General features: G+C 35.5%; 1 protein-coding gene across 1 annotated transcript in view; it reads left to right on the top strand.

Moving 5' to 3' along the window:
* ATF2 (activating transcription factor 2) overlaps positions 1–15,780 on the top strand; it is a 74,376-nt gene that overhangs the window by 10,089 nt on the left and 48,507 nt on the right. The window contains exons 2-4 of the mRNA XM_054562532.1: positions 1,135–1,235; positions 10,138–10,212; positions 11,677–11,746. Of these exons, the coding sequence (XP_054418507.1) occupies positions 10,181–10,212; positions 11,677–11,746 (102 nt within the window). The 5' untranslated portion in view covers positions 1,135–1,235; positions 10,138–10,180. The remainder of the gene's footprint in view (positions 1–1,134; positions 1,236–10,137; positions 10,213–11,676; positions 11,747–15,780) is intronic.

The raw sequence follows: 15,780 nt of genomic DNA, 5'->3' as shown, positions 1-15,780 counted from the left end.
TATTTAGAAAAGTCCTTTTGAACATTGGTCTTGCTCTTTGGACACTTGACAGGACTTCTCTGTTTTTGAGAGCTCCCTTCAGTAAGACTGCTGAGGCAGCTCCACAAGGTATCCAGCCATCTTACGTTTTAGAATGAAATGAGTATGATGACAGAAACAACTGATTGTCCACCAATATTCATATTCTTTTTCCTTATTAAACATTTTTTTTAGCTGAGCATATATGGTGGAATAAAGAATATATTTTCCAGCTTTCCTGCTAGGTATGGCCATGTGACTTAAGTTCTAGCCTACTAAATGCAAATAGATGTTTCCTGTGAGGTTTCAGAAAAGTTTCCCTAGAGTCTATTGCATATCTCCCCCTTCTTCCTATTACATCTGCAGATGTAATTACTAGACCGTGAGCAGTTATTTTAAACCATGAAGGGGACCCCGCATGTTAAGGATGGCAGAACAATAGAAAGAGCCTGGGCTCATAATGATTATGGTTCTGGACTGCCTATGTTTGTATGAAAGAAATAAACTTCTGAATCAGTTAAGCCTTTGTTATTTTGAGGTTTCTGTCACTTACAGCTGAACCTAATTCTAACGGATTCCAGTATAAAAAAGTCAAGCTTTTTCCAAATAACAAGCATGTAAATGGGGCCCTGTGGGGGGTGTTGTGGTGCATCACTGACACAAGAAACACTAATTTTCACTAACAATTTGGATGCTTGGATGCAGCACTGCCATTTCACCTGTCACCTATGACTACCTCTCCCTTCTATTATGGTAAAGAGCTCCATTTTTCTCTTTTCACCAAGATTCCTCTGCTGAATGGATGTATACCTTGGAAGTATACCAAAGATGGTATACTTCCATCCTTGAAACGTATACCTCTAATAAGTGGCAGTATGTCTGGAGTTATGGGAGGCCATAGGATAAACATCTTCCTGGAGCATTGAAGACTTCGGAGGGAACCCTGATTTTTATTTTAAAAAATTAGAATGGAAAGCAAATTTCACGTGCATTTTAAAATATAAAATAAAATACACAGTTTTTAAAAGTAGTGAATGGAGTTGAACTGCATGAGGGATTTTCTTTAGCTCTCACTGAGTAATGAGTTCAGTCTTTTCTGCCTCTCCTTTGCCCTAGGGGTACTTAGAAGGAAACCTGAGAAGCACTGCTTACTTGATTAGAGCTGAGGGATTCGAGGCTGCAGAGTGAGTGAAACTCATGGCCCACCAGCTAAAAAGGTAAGAGATTTTAAGCTTTTTATGCAAAAGTGGTCTTTTTATTATGTGATTGTCTCTCAAATACTGAATTCAACAGATGTTTGCAGACAGTAGTCCTCAGAATGCTAGCGTTCTACCATATTGATAGTGTCTAGGTAAAAAATCTGAGGTTCAGCAAATTTGAAAATGTCCTTTCGGAGCTACTGTGCATAGCAGCACATAATAGCACAATGAAGACTTACGTGGAAGTGTTTAATTTTTTTTAACCCAGAGGCTCCCAAACTCATCTGACAAGGGAGCCTTCTATGTAGCAAAGGGTCTTACTATAAAAGTACCAATTCTAGGATTTTATAAGGATAGTATGGCGGACAAAAAGTATTGCCCACTCTAAGGCTATACTAGCTAACTAAAATGTCAAATTTATTTGCTTTTGGATTGAATTATATCAACTAAATTTCGTACCATGATTATTACATGCTGATCAGAAACACTAATAGAAAGTTATACAATCAAACATTTACCTTTATTAATTATGTATGTGGCAACCACAGTGTGCTGATATTAAAAGATACAAAGTATAATGATTTCTGGTGTCAAGACATTTATATAGTTTGGGGGTGTAGCTTCTAAAAATGGAAAGGAAATACTGATTTAATAAATGTGACCTGGCATACAGAATCGTTCAAAACAGTGTGGTGTAGTGATGGACTTTGTCAGATATATGAAGATATACAAGCAGATTCGCCTATGCTGTTACACCTAAATCTGGAGGTTCAGATCAAAAGAAAAACTGTGTGAAAGTACATTTACTCTAATTTTGACAAAAACTTGGAAAATAATTTAAATGTACTATGTATTTGAAAAAGTAAAAAAGTTCTCAGCAGGTGTAAGGTGGCACTTGATAATTTTTTATACACATTGATACCTACGTTAAATATCTTTGAGTTACTTGTCCAACCTAAATGTTCAAGTCTACTGATTTGGTTAGAACTGTTTTCCATAAAATGTAAATCCCATGAGGACAGGGACTGTGTTTGTATCATTGTACTTTGAAGTCTAGCACAATTCCTATCCCCATGCAGCTACTCAATAAATGTTTATTGACTGAATGACTAAGTAAATGAGAGATCTGAATTTCAGGGTAGGGGGATAGTGGATGTAGGGATATCAGAGGTGAGTGGTGTTAACTGAGAATGAGATGGACGAGTGAGAGGTAAGGTCAAGAGAAGGAGCTGATTAAAAACCTGCATAACTAGAGCCAAGAGATGAAGAGGTGGCATAAGACTGGGATAGGGGACAGGGATCAGTCCATGCAAGGGTCCGGAAACAATGTTAAGGTCTTATCCTAAGACCACTTTTTCGTAAACAGGTTCTTTCCTCTCATTTTGATTGGCACTGCTTGAATTCAGGCCATCATTCTCTTCCCTGAGGTTAGCAATATCTTGTACTGGTTTTCCTATGCATAGTGTTGCCCGCTCTAATCAGCCCTCCGCACTTCTATCAGTGATCTCACCAACATGACCCTTTCATTATCTAGTTCACCTGCTTAAATCTTTTTTTTTTTTTTTTTTTTTTTTTTTTTACAATCAGGTTAAGCAAACTCTTTCTTTAAAGGACCAGATAGTAAATATTTCAGGCTTTATGGATGTCTCTTTTTCTTATTCTTTCCTCCACCAACTTCCAAACCAATTTAAAATGTGAAAAACTTTCTTAGCTTAACATTTCGGCACTGGGCCCTCATTCATAACCTCAGAGTACAGGTTGGATGGGGAGGTAAGGATGGAATTGAAGTTCCTTGCAAGGGCTTTAAAGGCCGCTCAAGGTATGCTTCCTTCTCTGGCCTCATCTCTCTTCCCCTCAACATTATGTTCTGCACTTCAGCTGTCAGAAGTTCCCAGAGATTCTTCAGTACTCTGCTCTATTGTGCTTTGCACATGGTGTCTCCTCTGCCCAGAACATCACCTGTAACTGGCTGATGCCTCCTTTATTAAAAAGACTAAGGTCAGGCATTGTTTCCTTCAGTAGTCTTCCCAGACCCTCTCTCTAGGGTTGGCCAGGTGCTTGCCTTACTTAGGGGATAGAAAATCAGGTAATTTCAGGTTTTAAAAAAGGCGGGGGGCAGGGGGAAGGAGCCTCATACTCAGGATTTAGAAGACTCTCTCATCACCCAAACATAAGCATAGTTAGGCATTACAAAACTATGTTCCTTCATCTTGGATGCATGGTTTCTTATCTCTGTTTTTCTGTGCCTACTTCATTCTGACTTTCATTAATTTCTTACCAGTATGAACATGAGAGAACATATCCACCAGTCCTGAGTATAATTTTGAATTGCTGGTGCTCACCTCTGGCTGATTTTTAACTCACATTTTATATTTTTTTTTTAAAAAAGGAAACTATCCTTTTGGACAAATAATTGTCTAATATCACCCCTGAGTTTTTAATTGTCTAATATCACCCCTGAGTCTCTATTCAAATATGGAAATTGTTCTACTATGGTATGATTGTTTGCTCTTAACCTTGCAGTACAGATCATAGTTTTTCTACTCTTCAATATCTAATAACATGAAAGTTATAAGTCAGACAAAAGTAGAGAATTGTTAGAGAATCCCAATATTTTGTAGTATTTTTCTCATGTAACTACTGCAAAAAACTACATAATAATTATATAATGGTTATATAGTAAATTATTGTAGTGCATATTATTTATATACAATGTAGACTATAAGTTTTTTATTTTGAGTTTTTTTAAATTTTTAATTCCTTTTTGAAATTTTTTAAGTTCAAAATCTTAAAAGTTGCCACCATGATGTCCCATCATCCCCAAATACTTTGTTTTCTACAATAAGACATTCTCTTTATAACTGATTATAAAACCACAATACAACCATGAAAATCAACAAATTAATATATACAACCATCTAATTTGCACATCACTTTTAAGTTTTGCCAGTTATTCCGGTAAGGTCCTTTATATTTATAGCAAAAAAAGTTCAGGCTAGAATCTCAGATTGCAGTTAGTTGCTGTATCTCATTGGTCTTTTATGATCTGAAACAGTTTCTCAGTCTTTCCTTGATTTTGATGACTTGGACCCTTTTGGAGATTATAGGCCAGTTATTTTGAAGAGTTTACCTCAATTTGGAGTTGTATATTTCTCCATGATTAAATTCAGTTAATGTATTTTTGGCATGACTATCATGTAAGTTATAATATATCCTTTTTGCATCCTATCCAGGCACATGGTATTGATTTCCTCTGTTTCTAGTGTTAATTTGGATCACTTGAGTAAGGTGATGTTTGCCAGGTTTTTATACTATATATTATTGTTGCCTTTAGTAATTAAAATGTATTTATAGGGTCATGCTTTGAAGGGATGTAAACATTCTGTCTTGTTAAACTTTCAGTTTATTTTATATCAGTATGGATTAATGGAATCTTATTTTATTCATGATATCCATTACTGTCATTATTTATTTTGATTCTCAAATTAGCCTGTATTTGGCCACTTTCTGGCCAAATTCATATGTAAGTCCTTTACTTTCTGGCTCAAAATATTCAAAGCCTGTGCATTCCCTGCCCCAGCCCTAAAATCAGCTGAATTTTCAAGGAACCCAGGTTACTTTTGATGGCAAGTGGTATCTAGACAACATCTGGGTGCTAAGAGGGCTTATTGCTAAAGGGGTATCAGTGTTCCCAGGCCCTCAGGATGCACAGCTAGGGAAATATATGAATATACTCAATATATGCATATTTCTGTATACATTATCTGTATTTCTGTATCTTTATATTGAAAGTCATGAGTTCACACCAATATCTTCAGATCTCATCTAATATAAGGGTTCATTACGTATAATTACCTTCACCTACCACATCCTTGATATATTTACCTGTTTTGTCAATCTCTGTGCTTGTGTATAATGAATTGCCTATTGTCATCAGTCCTTCTCCTCCTTATCAAGTAGATATCCTCCTGCTTGGGTCCTGATATCCTTTGCTGGATGGTGTCAGCCCTGTTATCTCATGTGGATGCCTCCTCACCCTGCTTGGGCATTGATCCCACATCAGGATACCTATCCTCGCACACACTGGCCTCACCCAGCTCAGACTCCCCTCAGGCCCAGCCCCCATTCCCACCCATGGACACCTTTCTCTAGGCTCTGACACTGCCCTGGGCTGTCTCTCAATGGACCAAGTTGCCTCTTAGCAAGACACCTCTTTTTTCCCTGGAGGCTTGGCATATATTAATTTTAAGTTACAAGAAATGGTTTGCCAATTAATTTCTCCCATTTTCTTCTATTCATCTTTCCTTAAAGTTGCTGTTCTTTCCTATTTTCTCATTGGCATTTATATTATGTGTGATTTTATTTGATAAAGGATCAACTGTATAACTCTACAAGTCCTCAAAAGAGTCTGCTTTGTTTTTAAAGGTGGTTTACATAAGATTTTGGTATAATTGGTAGCCATCGAATAGCAAGGTATAACAGTTGATATACTTAGTAGAGCAAGGCATTCCAGTAGATAGGCACAGTATATATAGCAGTTGAAAGGTTCTTGTTTCATTTTTTATTTTGAGTGAATCATGCCACCCTTGGGGACCTACTTTTGTAGGTTGAGTAGTTAGGACCAGATCAGGAACACAATAAAGTACATGACTAGAAATTCATATTGTAAGGAAGAGCCTGTGATCTATATTCAAGAAACAGAAGTTTGTACTAATACTTGATTTTCTAAGAATCAGCAAAAGAAGCATTTTAGAGATAACTACAAAGGACCATTTTATATATGTGAAAAAGTTTAACCTTATTAGTATGTCAAGCTATGCAACTTTAAAATTAGCTTTTTTCCACTAATCTAACAAAAATGTTTAAAAAATAGTACTTACTGTTGGTGTTGATATTGAGAAATGAGGCCTTTTTTTACCCTGCTTGTAAAGTAGAAATCAATATTATATATTTGAGGACAGTTTAGAAATGTAAATCAAAAGCCTCAAAAATATGCCTTCAAAGCCAGAAACACTAATTTGAAATAATATATGCAGCCCCGTGTTCATCTAAGCATTATTTACAATAGCCAAGCTATGGAAGCAGTCCAAGTGCCCATCAGTAGACAAGTGGATGAAAAAGCTGTGGTACATATATACAGTGGAATGTTACTCAGCAATTAAAAAACAAAAAGAATCATATTTTACCCTTTGTGACAGCATGGATGGACCTAGAGGGTATTATGTGAAGTAAGTCAGTCAGAGAAAGACAGATATCATATGATTTCACTTATATATGGAATCTAAAGAACGATATAAATGACCAACAAAACAGAAATAGACTTATAGACTGTAGCACAGACTGATGGTTGTCAAAGGGGAGGGAGATTGGAGGACTGTGTGAAAAGGGTGAAGGGATTGAGAAGCACAGATTGGTAGTTACAGAAGAGTCATGGAGATGTAAAGTGCACCGTAGGAAATGTAGTCAATTATAGTGTAATAACTATGTATGGTGCCAGGCGCGTGCTGGAAATATTGGGGGGGTCACTTTGTAAAGTGTATGATTGTCTAACCACCTTGCTGTACACCTGAAACTAATACAAATTATATTGAATGTAAACTATAATTGAAAAAAATAAACATTAAAAAAATAAAAACATATGCCTTCACTTTGACAGCAATTTCACATCTATAAATTCGTCCTATGGAAATTATTACAGACATTGCACAAAAATTTGACCTCAGGGATATTTATTGATGATAAAAGTCCACTAAAAAGAATTAGTTCTAAATAGATCTATCTTTATGATGGAATACCATACAGCTATTAAAAACGACATCTAATAATTAATGATACCACTATTTAATGATGTGGCAGAATTTAGATAATTGCATTTTAGAGGAAGTTGTGGTAATGTTTTTATAATTTTTAAAGTTATATATCTCCATACATTGATAGGACTGGAATATGTACTCTGGAGTGTTAAACAGTAGTTAGTTCTGAGTGGTGCTATTTTGGGGGACTTATTTTTGCTATATTTTTCTGGGAACAAATTTAAAGTTACTTATAACATCGTAGTTCAGTAGGTGCGATTTAGTTCATATTGTCAGGAAATAACAATGACCTTCTGAACCCTAATTATAACTTCAGCTTTTAGGGATTTTTAGTAATTATATAAGATTGATCATTTGGGTGGGATACATATTAGTGGAACTTGCTCTGGCTCTGTTTTAACAAATAAAATTCAAAGTATACCTTTAGTCAAGTTTGGGTTCCAAAATAAAATGCCTTATAGCAATGAAATACAGAAAATATGAGGAATATTTCCATGTTAATATATTGAACACTGGAAAGAGGAAGTCTGAGCTGGATCCTTGATTTGTTAGTGTAAGGTCCCTTATTATCCTGGACACTTTTAAGGACAGGAACTTACCTTCATGCGCCACTACATTCTTAGCATCTGGCATAGTGCTAAGAAGACGACACTCATTCATTTATTTGTTCACTGAAAGAAGAAAAGGGTAAATTACTAGCTTATGAGGACAAGGAAGGTAAAAAGAGTGTAAGAAGAGTTGAGAAAGATTACAGAAACCAAAGAAGCTGATTTCTTTTAAGTATTACCTAGAACTCTCCTGTGTACTCTTTATAACAGTGACTTTCCCACCATTATAGGTAGTAGATGCTTGCCAGAGATAGTGGTATGGTATATTAACCGTTCTCTCTCTGCAGTCATTGACTTCCTCAACAATGTACGGTTGAAGAAAAGCCTACTTTCCACGCTTTCCTATGAGCATATCTCCAACCGTGCTGTAAAAGGGAAACAAGCCTGGATTTAGAGGCTTGAGATTCAGTTGGATTAACAAAGATATGTCCCGAAGTAATTAATTACACTTATGTCTCAAAGTGCTTCTACTGTTATATTTATAGCTACCTCAGCTAGGTATTAGAAAAGTAGTAATAAGGAATGGAAATTTTACTTTTTCTAAAGATTGTATTTATTTTTAGAGCAGAGAAGAGAGGGAGAAAGAGAGGGAGAGAAACATCAATGGTTGCCTCTCGTGCACCCCCCCCTACTGAGGACCTGGCCTACAGCCCAGGCGTGTGCCCCAAGTGGGAATTGAACTGGCGACCCTTTGGTTAGCAGGCTGGTGCTCAGTCCACTGAGCCACACCAACCAGGGCAGGAATGGGAGTTTTAATTGGTTGACTAGGAAATAGCTTGATACGTAGGTAAGGACCTTTTTTTAAGAGAAAGGGGACAGTTGTGGTAGGGGAGGAGTGGAAAAGATGAGAGAGGAGGGTACAGGAGTTAAATCTTATCAGAAAGCATTTCTAAAACTGTCAGATTGGTCCCTGTGCTACCTCTGTATTCTCATAGAATTTTAACTCTCATTTGTACTAAAAGAATTTAAATTATAGTAGATTTCTGTATTCCTCCTTTTTCTGCTAGTCTGAAAATTTCTTGAGTGCAAGTGCTGTTTGTTTTTTGGTTGCTCCCCACCACCCCACCCCCGCCCTGAAAAATCTTTGTGCTGTGGCATGTATTTGGTGTTTAAATGCTTCTGGAACTTAACTAAGTTTAAATATTGCTTTGTTTTTTTAATATTTATTTGACTTGTTCATGTCATACAGCTGTTTATTCATTCCCTAATATTTCATGAGTAAATGTTATGAGCTAGGCACTGTTTTAGGTAAACCAAAAGATAAGTTCTTTGTCCTCATCGAGCCCACATTCTGTTGGTAATAACAGAAACATAACTTTCATAGGTTTCCTTTGGATTATTCTAGTGTTCTTTTCCCTCTTCCCACAAACAGCATGGTAAAGGTGGATGTGAATGAAGAAACGGAATCTTAACACACACAAGTTTTGCCTGGGGCCAGGGAGCAAACTTTCTTCTTCCTATCTCCTGTACGACATCACTCTTGACTCCAGGCCTCAGAATTGCAGCTATTATTTACACACTTCCCTACAAGAACTACCCACCGTTTCTGAGCCAAGACATTCATGACACCAAAATTACAAGCAAAATTATCAAAAAATGAAGTCTTTCTGTATCGTTGGCTTATTTGAGTAAGCATATATAGTTACTTTTTTCACCACTAGATGGGGCTTCAGTGAATATAAGATGAAATAGTACTAGAGTTTTAAAAAATGGGCCACTGACCTGGATAGTTTCAGTATGTTACTTGTCCTTAAGCTAATATCAGATAAGTTATAAAGTTACGGAAGATAGAGCTTCTTATGTAGACCAGATACATTATGGGACAAATAGATTTTGATGAGTTAGGCTGAGTACTTGACCACCATGGACTACAGTTTTAAAAACTGAAAAGCCTTCTGAACAGACTTTTTGAAATACTAGCTCTCATCTTTCTCATTAGACTTCAGAAGTCAGGCTTTTCACCCTTTAATGGCTGCTCTTCGACCAGAGTCATAAAGGCCAAAATAAATGGTTTTGCTTTTCCCCTCTTTGTGGTGGAGTTGTATATATTAATATATACATTTTTGTGTGTTTATATAAATGACATTTACATGGCTGTTCATATTTAAGAAGCAGTACTCTATTAAAAAGATTCTTAATAGCGACTGGATTTTTGGATGACAGTAACGTTACAGAATGTCATTATTTGAGTGTTGTTTTTTCCTACAGTGTTTCAAGAAATGTTTCAAAACTAGCTCTGACCTGCATGGCCCAGTGGGTTGGGCATCCTCTTGCAAAGCGAAGGGTTGCTGATTCAATTCCTAGGGCCTGTGCCCGGGCTGCAGGCCAGGTCCCTGGTTGGGGACGTGTGAGAGGCAACTGATTGATCTTTCTCTCCCACATCGATGTTTTACTCCCCCTCTTTCTTCCTCTCTTCCCCTCTCTTTAAAAATAAATAAATAAAATCTTTTTTAAAAAGTTTTCAAAACTATTAACAGTGGGGAACCCTTTGTTTTTCAGTATCCTTGCCATGAAAAAAAGGACGTGATAAGTTGTTCAACTTATGAAATTCAAGTTACATGTGAATTCTGCCAGGTATGTAGTCAATATTTGATATTTTTAGCCATTTTCAATATTTTAGAGTAAAACAGTTTTAGGTTGTTTCTAGGTACGTATTCTAATATGTTTTCCATGAATGTGAAAAAATATTCTAAATGTTTTTTTAGTCATTTTGCTGGAACATGTTGATGGCTCTGAAAAGTCATATCCCCCCCCTCCCCCAAAAAGTACTCTAGCATTCCCAATTTTTTTTGGCCACATACCTTTTTTTCATCTAATAGCTTTTATCATCCTTATTGGAAGTGCTTTGGGAAACATTGTTCTGAAGTGTTAACAAGCTAGTGCTGAAAAGGACAGAATTTTTAGTGGAGTCAGGTACAGTCATTATATATAATTTCTAGAAAAAAAGCAAAAGCAGAGACCTACGAGTTGATAAAAGGAGTAATTGAGAACTTTAAATCAAAAAGTAGGAAAATGATCTTGACTCAAAAATGTCCTTTTGTCGTCGTTTTGTTCAAATCAGCATCCAAAAATGTCACCGTATTGCATTAAACCTCTTTTAACCTAAAACAGTTCTCCCCGCTTTCCACTCACCCCCACCCCCGGCCCTGGCCCCGGCCCTTTGGGGTCCCTTTGCTATTTATTTGTTGAAGAGACCAGGCAAGTCCTATAGAATTCTGCTAACTGCAAACTGTTAGTGTTGTTTAACATGTTTTCCCGTTGCCTGTATTTCCTGTAGTTGAATCTACAGAGACTTGATTACATTCAAGTTTGACATTTTTTTCCCCAAGAATACTTGTGCTTTCTAATGCATTGTATCAGGAAGCATGTAATGTCTTTTTGTGCCACTTTTAGTGATGTTAATTTGAGACTGTTCAGTAGGTTTAAGTGCTATCAGCTCAATCCAACCATTATAAAGTTCCCATCACTTTTTTTCCTAATGGTTTTATCAGACATGGATAGTAGTTGTCTAGATAAATTATTTTATTGAAGGTTAAAGTGGTGATTTTCTAACAACAGCATTTCATTCTGTCTGTACTCTACTATTTAACAGGAAAGATTTAGCCTGACAGACCCTTTCTTTCTTACCGTGTAAAATTTGGACGATACACATTTGTCTACTCATAAGATAGAAGATAGGATTAAAATGTCAGTAAAAGTGTATGATTTCACATTCAGGTAGGAAAAGTAATAAACTTAGTGAAAATCAAAAATTATTACATTTTGCCCTGACCAGTGTGGCTCAGTTGGTTGGGTGTTGTCCCTCAAAGCAAAAGGTCGCAGGTTCAGTTCCTGGTCAGGGCACATGCTTTGGTTGCGGGTTTTGCCCAGAATCGGAGCACATATAGGAAGCAACTGATCAATGTTTCTCTCCCTCTCTTTTCCTCTCTCTAAAAATAAATAAAATCTTTTTTTAAAAAAATATTACATTTTAAATTAATCTTTATTTAAAAATCTGTATTGTAAAATATTTAGCCATCTCTTAATGTTTTATTATAGGCAATACAAGGACCTGTGGAATATGAGTGATGACAAACCCTTTCTATGCACTGCCCCTGGATGTGGCCAGGTAATATATAGATTACTTTAAATTATTTTTTTATATTTATATTTGTTAAAATACTGACAATAGTCATTAAAATGATTCCCTTACAGTGTTTTGTACAGTTTCGGAGTTAGTTAAATGAAAACAATCCAGAAGAACTGAGGGAAGAAATTCTTCTTTTTGCTCAATAGCATTATCTGAGTTTTAAAAACTTCAATCTAATATGGGAAAAAAGTTGTCTTATAATGGAAAGATGGAAAACCTGGACAAAATCCAGGGTTTAAAAGTATTTTCATTTGACCATTCTTGGTTGAAAATCACTGTAAACCATCTAATTGGAAATTAGATGTACATTTACTTATATGAAAATTACTTATTTGCTAAACTCTTATGAAATTAGCTAATATTTTCCTGAGAGCATTACTAATGTATTAATGTTCTTAAGTCTAACATTTTTAATACAGAGCATGTTTGGATGCATTTTCAGAAAATAATACTTCAGTGTTGTTTCAGAAAATATTTCAGTGCTTTGTAACAGGCTATTAAATTATTAATCTATTGCTATTATAATTATTCTCATCTTAAAATAACTATAGGCACTAAGGAATTAAAGAATAAATGTGTAATGTGCAGGGAAATTACAGAGTAATTAAATATACAAATTATACATCAAAAATAAGCATTAAAGCATTTTATTCTGGTAAATCACATTTACTCCTTGAATTTGGTACTGAGTTAAATGGAAAGTGAGGAGTTATTACTTAAGTCATCCATTTTGCTGGAGTGGATCGAATGGACACAACATGATTCTGTAATCCTCTGGATTACTGTGAATACAGTACAGTTCTAGCATCAGCCTTTGGACAATGAGCAGCTTTCCCTATGTTGTTTAGGAATTATTCTTCAAAACTAGTCTCAAACAAGCCCCTAATTCCTTCTCCTATTTTTCTCTTAAAATAGTAAGAATTGTTTGTTATTTTGTGATTGATTCTTTTACTAATACACATGCCATTTTTTAATAAAAAGCATTACATTTAAATTTGCTTAAATTCAACAGAACAAAAAGACACCGATTGCTGATTATAAGAATATATGTTTGTATGTGTTTCGTAAGAGATTGTTTCTTAAAAGACCTCTCTACTATTAAAAAATAAAACATTAAGAGTTAGAATTGTTTTTTAAACTCCCTGTTGTGAAAGGATTTAACATTCGTACTTCCTTTTACCTCTTCTTTTCCATCTCTTGATGTCTGATCATTATTCTATTTTTTACATTGTCAAGGTTTGTAATACATTCTGTCTAGTAACCTGTAATTCCCATATTTGCTTAATTTTATTTCCATACTTAAATAATATAGATAGAGAAGAAGGGGAAGAATTAAGCTTTAAGGTACTCCATATTTAGAAGTCAGAAAGAGGGGGAGGAATAGCATAGGAAGCTGAGAAGCAGCGGATAATAAAGAAAATTGTGTCCTGGAAGTCAAGTAGAAGTGTTTCAAAGTGGAGAAACAATGTAGTCACACAGTTGATAGGAAAAGGTGAGAATTCAGTGTTTACTATCAGATTCAGAAATATGAAGATTATTAGGTGAACAGTTTCAGTGATGCCACAGCGACAACAATGTGATTGTAGTAGGTTGAAGAGAAAATGGGGAGAACCACAAATGAAGGCGACATTGTAAGACAGCTCTTTCATAATTTTTTTTTTAAATTTTAGAGAAGAAGGGAGGGAGGGAGGGAGAGAAACAAACATCGATCTGCTGCCTCCCATGTGCGCCCTGACCCGGGCTCAAACCTGCGTCCCTTTGGTGTACGGGACAACACTCCAACCAATCAAGCCACTTGGCCAGGGCAGGACAGCTCCTACTTAGAGTTTAGCTTGAAGGAAACAAAAAACATAGCTGGAGTAGGATTGAAGATGTAACTCATTTGTTTTGCATTTTACAGTGAGAATATCACAGCATATTTGACACTGTGGAGAGAGGGACTGTTTTAGGACTGGGGCCCTTAAATAGGTAAAAGGATGGGATCTGGTGCTCTAGTGGAGGGACTGGCGTTAAATAAGACCATGGGCAATTACTCCATAGTAACAGAGTAAAAAGGGAGGTGGGAAGAAGTTTGGAATGTTCAAATAGAGAAAAGAAAATATACAGACATATTTCCTCCAGTATAGTTACCATAAAAAATAAAAACAAACAAACCAACCCCCTACATTTCTGTTTATTCCAAAGAAATTACATTTAGAAGCTATGGCAAGCTGTTTTAAATAGCCTTAGAAGTGGCAAATTTTTAGCCCCTTTTTTTACTTAGGATGCTGGTTAAGACAAAGACTCAATCTAACAATAGCTTGAACACTTTGATTTTTTTCACATAACAGCCTAGAAGTAGGAGTTCTAAGGCAGGTTGACTACTATCCTCAACATACGAATTCCATTTTTAGATCCAAGATGGCTGCTCCAACTCCTTCCATCAAGTTCACATTCCAGCCATAAGAGAGGGAGAAGGGGAAGCAGAGCACACACAAGCACTTGCTATTTTATGAGTATTAACTGGAAGTAATGCATATAAATTTCATTTATTCCTTTTGATGAGAATTCAGTCACATGGGCCATCTTATTGCTAAGGAAGTTACAAAATGTAGTCTTTGTTCTGGGCAGCCAGATACCCAATTAAAATTGGGAAGTTCTTTTATTGAAGGGAAAGTTTTGAGTAATAGAGGTTGAGAGACAACTAGAAGTCCTTGTCATAGTTTTCAGACATGATTTTGAATTTGGGGACATACCAATAAGTCATTTGGAGCCTGAACTTGGTTAAGCTGGGTACAGTAAGTCCTCAATTAATGTTTTTGATAGGTTCTGCAACTTTATGTGAAACGATATATAACGAAATTTTATCATAGGCAAGAATGAAAGGGTATTCAAGGACCTGCTATAATGTTTTTGAAGTTTAAAACAGTTACCAAAGTCTGGAATTTAGTTATCAGTAAAGTGTCTGTTGGTTTCATCAATTTGATAAATATGGCACAGTAAGGTAAGATGAGAACAATAGTGAGAACTGAAACTGGTTTCAGAGTGTGCAGGAACTCTCTGTACTATCTTTGCAAGTTTTCTGTAAATTTTAAAGTTTTCCAAAATAAAAAGTTTATTCAGTAATAGTAACAACAAAAACTCTACCCCAGAAACACACACACTAAAGATACCTATGAGCCATAGAATAGAGCTTTCAGATATTAAGTGTATACTGTATCTTATTTATCTGTGCCCCAACTTGTTTCAAAAAGTATTTGAGAATTTAAAGGTTCATACAATAGTTAGAATAATAAAAACATGATAACATTTTTTGACTTAGCTAGTCACTATTCTGAGAAGCTTATGTGATTATGTTGTTTAATACTTGCAACAGTCCTATGAAGTGGGTGTGCTACTGCCTTTATTTTACAGGTGAGCAATTGAATGTAAACATTTAAGAGTTTCTCTGAGTCATGGGACCAACAAGTATTGGAAATAAATTTGTACCCAAGTCTACTCTTGTGTTGTACCTGTAAATAGAATGTTCGGACTTCAAGGTATATTTGAATACAGGTCTTTGTATTTGTTATCTTCCAGTTAACATAAAGTTTTTATTTCCTCTTAATAACAAAAGTTTCACAGAAAATGTTGACAGGCCTAACAGTACAAAACAAAATCCAAAGAGGACTCTGTTAACATTTGGAGCATTTCGTGAGTCCTTCTCCTCTTTTATTTTTAAAACAAAATTAGGACCATATTGCACTTACATAGTTTTGTATTTTATTTGTATGTAGAGCACATTATGTGAATCATAAGCATTTTTTGTGTTAATTGAAAACATGGTCCTATTTGTGTTAATTGAAAGTACTGTGCCCTATTCTATTGCCAGATTGTGTCCCATAATTTATCTACCCATTTCTCTATTATGGGCTCTGATAATTTTATAATTTATAAAATTTTTGTAAGTAATTTTATTATATAATGATATATACAGATTATGAGTATATAGAATATAGCATATTATAATTTTTATATAATTTTGTAATTCCAGT

The sequence above is a fragment of the Pteronotus mesoamericanus genome, unplaced genomic scaffold (assembly GCF_021234165.1).
Source record: "Pteronotus mesoamericanus isolate MK-2021 breed Mesoamerican mustached bat unplaced genomic scaffold, CSHL_Meso_final scaffold_651, whole genome shotgun sequence".
Lineage (NCBI taxonomy): Eukaryota > Metazoa > Chordata > Mammalia > Chiroptera > Mormoopidae > Pteronotus > Pteronotus mesoamericanus.
Note: the sequence above shows the minus strand (reverse complement) of the source record. Positions and strands in the feature narration are given on the sequence as shown.